Here is a 3,807-nt window from a genome sequence, read left to right on the forward strand (position 1 = left end):
TCCAATTCCTTGTCCTCACCAGGTACTGTTTCTGTTGCCATGTGCATTTGCATAAGCAAAGTCAGAATTGGACTGTTCCAGCTGAGTCTGTCCTGGTGCTGCCTTCTTAAGCCCTGAACAAGTTTCTCAGGGTACTCAGGTACATGGAAATACACTGAGATTCTGGGAATGAGACTCAGGAGGTGCTCAAAATAACAGAGTTCCTAGCAGTACATGCAGTCAGCCACAGGACAGTTGTGTTGAGCTGGGCTTGATGCCATTGCTGGGGCTCACATGGGGATCCAAGCTCTTTGTCCCTTGGGATGCTGACTGAATGTGTTTTTGTTTCTTTGGTGGGGTGCTAGAATATGTTTTGGGTCAAATTCAGCTCCTAGGTGTGAAATCTAGCAACTAAGTTTAAATAAGCCTTAATCAGACTTCCAGTGTTCCCATTAGCCATGTTAGAACAATTTTGTGAGGGGCCATTCCCAGAAAGTGATAAATGCTCCATACAAGCTGCAGTGTGATCCCACCTACCCTCTCATGAGGAATATCATGATAATGTTCAAACCTTTGAGGATCCTTCAAGAAATTCTGGGAATCAGCATCTCAGCCACGTGCAGAGTGAGACAAGACACAGTTAATGATGTATCTTTCTGGTGATGCTCGTAACCTTTATTTGGTCACTGCTAGAAAGCATATACAATGAATTCCCTTTCCTCCCTCTGGTTATCTTGAAACTTGTGGAGTGTTATGATTTGATTTATTTCTTTTCATGTAGCTTTTGCTTACATGAGGCATTTGTAGCAGTTCCCATGACTAAATAATTTAAACCAGCAAAAGGACTCTCTTATCACTGAAACCCTGTCTATAGGAGGACTCATGATCATCTTTCAATGTTAAGCAAGTTGTTTTTTTTCCTGATAACCTGTTAGCATTTCTTACTGCAGAGGAAAAGCCTCTAGTCAAAAACTCATTTTCATTTTTACTAAGTTTTCTTTGTCTCATGTAAGTAAGATGCAGGCTTGTGAATACCAGAATATCAATAAAATTTAAGATTTTGACTTTAGGCAAATACAAGAAAACTTAATGCAACAAAACTTAATGCAACAGACAGGAGAGAGGTCCAGCACAGATGTCTAATGTGTTAGTTTTATTTAAAGATGGTCTGTCAGTGCTAGCGTAAGAAATGTTCTTTAAAAAACATCAAATAAATAAATAAATAAATAAATAAAAATAGTAATAACTTTCTGTTGAGGAGCTTAGAAAGCATCTGGCTTTCATCTTGGGAGGAAGGGGTACTGTAAAGCATTCTTCAGAGCAGGTTCTAGGGAGGTTGATCCTAATTTCTCCGGGAACCTGCAAACCAAACATGAAATAAATGTTACTAGAATCTGTTTTTGTCTTGGTGCGTGTCACCATTGTCAAAAGCAATGCTTTTGAAAAACCAATACTAGCTTAAATACTAGGCTCAAATTAATTCCAGTCTGAAACTGTGTCTTCTTAAAAACTTAAATGAGAAGCTGCTCCCTCCCTGTCCCAGGGCACGGACACGGTCCGTGCTATTCAGTGAAATGGCTCAGGCAGGACTCACCGTTGCAGCCCATCCCACTCAGGGAGCCGATCCGATCAATCCTCCTCCCAAAACAGCCAGAATCTCTCATCATCCTGGGCATCTGCAGCCCCCTCAGTCTCTTGAGGAAGGGGTCCCTGTAGGACAGAGGGGTGTTGGGTGCAAGCCTGGGTTCAGCCTTCTGGTTGTCACTGTCATCGGCGAGTTCCGACAGAATCTCCTCCTGGGTTTTGGGTTCTTGCAGGTCAGGATTGGATTCCAGGGCTTCGATCATTGCAAACTTATCCTCCAGTCTTTCCAGCAGAGCCTATAAGAGAAGGATTAAATTAATGAAATTCCTTGTCTTGTGGTCATTTGCTAACTCTTCCAGTCGTTCTGTTCTGTATTCATCGATGGTCCCTTAGGCTACCCTAGGGAGACTGACAGGTTGGATCCCAGCCTTACTGGTGGTCGTTGGGCTCTGTCCTCTGCATTATATCCCTGTTCACAGTAATTCCATCTATGGGAAGACACAGCTTCACCTTGTGAACTGAATGAAGCTGCTTGCCATCATGTGTATCTTACTGGCAAGTTTAGAAGACATCTTGGCAGAGAAGAAAATGCAAGATGTGGGTTGCACAGGGTCCACTCAGCCCACCAGTGGTACACAGTCTGAGAGAACCTCTAGCCACATAGCTCACACCCACGTTCTCAGAAGTTGCTGCTTTGTCACCCCTGGCTATTTGAATGACATCACTTGGAGAAGCTCTAGGTGTTTTCACTAGTCTCTGCCCCAGGGATTACAGGGTTGCTACTCCTGAAAGTAACTGAAAATACCTGTATGGTCAATTCATGCCTGCTGTGTGATTGTTTCCTGGGTACCATTCTTTGTAATTTGTAAAGCTTTGTGTAACTGGGGTCAGATAACCTCCTCAAGGGCAGCTCAACCAATTAGAGGAATCTAATTGCCCAGCTCTAGAATATGAATATAGAGGAATGAACCTTATGGCTTGCCTGATAGTGTGTACATTTGGAAGCCACTCTTGCAGGCTGCTGGAAACAGCCCAGAGGCAGCTTTAGCTTCAATTGTCCTTATCAACTCTGAGTTTGTTCTTAGGGCCTGAGAACAGCTTTGAGAAGCTGGTTACTGGTACCAACCAGCCCAAGGAAAGGTTTGAGCTTTCAGATCCCATCAGAGTCTCAAGCTAGTACTTGTGCTGTAACAATGGATTTTCTCTATTATTTGTTAAAATGCTTTGCAGTAATTTTATAGCTCTGGAAGCTTTTCTGGATGAGCCACACTAAATGATTGTGTTATTCCTCTAGTAATATTTATAAAAGTTTGTCTTTGGGTGCTCCACTTTACCTCCTCATCTCTCATCCATACACAACCAGATCTCTCAAATTCACAAAGCTAGAGCCATACGGAGCAGGGGTAAACATATAGACAAAACCCCACCTCAGAGTTTTCTGTTTGTTCTTATGGAGCTACTCTGCTGATTTTTTCCTCCCCTGGAACTTTGTGCCCAGGAAGATGTATCTTTATAAGAAAAAGAACCGAAACACCAAAGCAGACATCCTAGAACATCACAATTTTGGTTCCCACTACTGCCCAGGAGCTCAGGTAAACCCAGCACAGGAGGATATTGCCCTACAGAGCTTCTGTGAACCCCTTTGAAAAGCTGAGGCTTTGTCCCCCAGCATGTGATGGCTGATGCGGTTATTGCGATCCAGTCATGCAAAAGGAAGGCAAAGCACCACCTCACGCTCTGCTAAGCACCCCAAAAGTTTAACCTTGCAAAATGAGAGTCCTCACCTCCATGCTGGCCAGTTCTTTGGCAGGGCTGAGGCTGTAGATAGGGTTGGCTCTGCTGGACTGGAGCTGGATGAGCAGCAGCAAAAGGAAGCCATAGAAAAATGAGCCTTTAGTGTCCATGGCGCTGACTTCGTTGGGAATAGGGAAGTTCAAGCTGTTTCTTCTGAGATGTCCCTTCAAGTCTCTTTCTTCCTTGTCCTGTTGTGTCTCTTCTGAAGCTTGTCTTTTATACTCTTTGGGTGATCCCTGCTTCCTAGGTTATCAGTGGGTTTATCTTGGGCACATTCCAGTCCCACTGCAGGCATGCAGCTCTGTCAAGGGAAGATTCCCTTTATTAGCTGTCATTAGGCAGCAGCTGCTGTTGCTGAGGAATGTATGTCACAAGTCAGTGATTTCATGTCACTCCCCCTCCTCTTGATACCAGGCGCTGTGATTACACAGTCCAGTTGGAAATTCTTAG

General features: G+C 43.9%; 1 protein-coding gene across 1 annotated transcript; it reads right to left on the reverse strand.

Moving 5' to 3' along the window:
* Positions 1–887: 887 nt before the first annotated feature.
* On the reverse strand, positions 888–3,558 carry NPPA (natriuretic peptide A). The gene is made up of 3 exons (XM_068171537.1): positions 3,348–3,558; positions 1,574–1,859; positions 888–1,338 (listed from the first exon to the last, which is right to left on the reverse strand). The coding sequence occupies exons 1-3, from the start codon at positions 3,465–3,467 to the stop codon at positions 1,322–1,324; spliced, it is 423 nt and encodes a 140-aa protein (XP_068027638.1). The 5' UTR covers positions 3,468–3,558; the 3' UTR covers positions 888–1,321.
* Positions 3,559–3,807: the final 249 nt, after the last annotated feature.

Source organism: Anomalospiza imberbis, chromosome 23 (genome assembly GCF_031753505.1).
Source record: "Anomalospiza imberbis isolate Cuckoo-Finch-1a 21T00152 chromosome 23, ASM3175350v1, whole genome shotgun sequence".
Lineage (NCBI taxonomy): Eukaryota > Metazoa > Chordata > Aves > Passeriformes > Viduidae > Anomalospiza > Anomalospiza imberbis.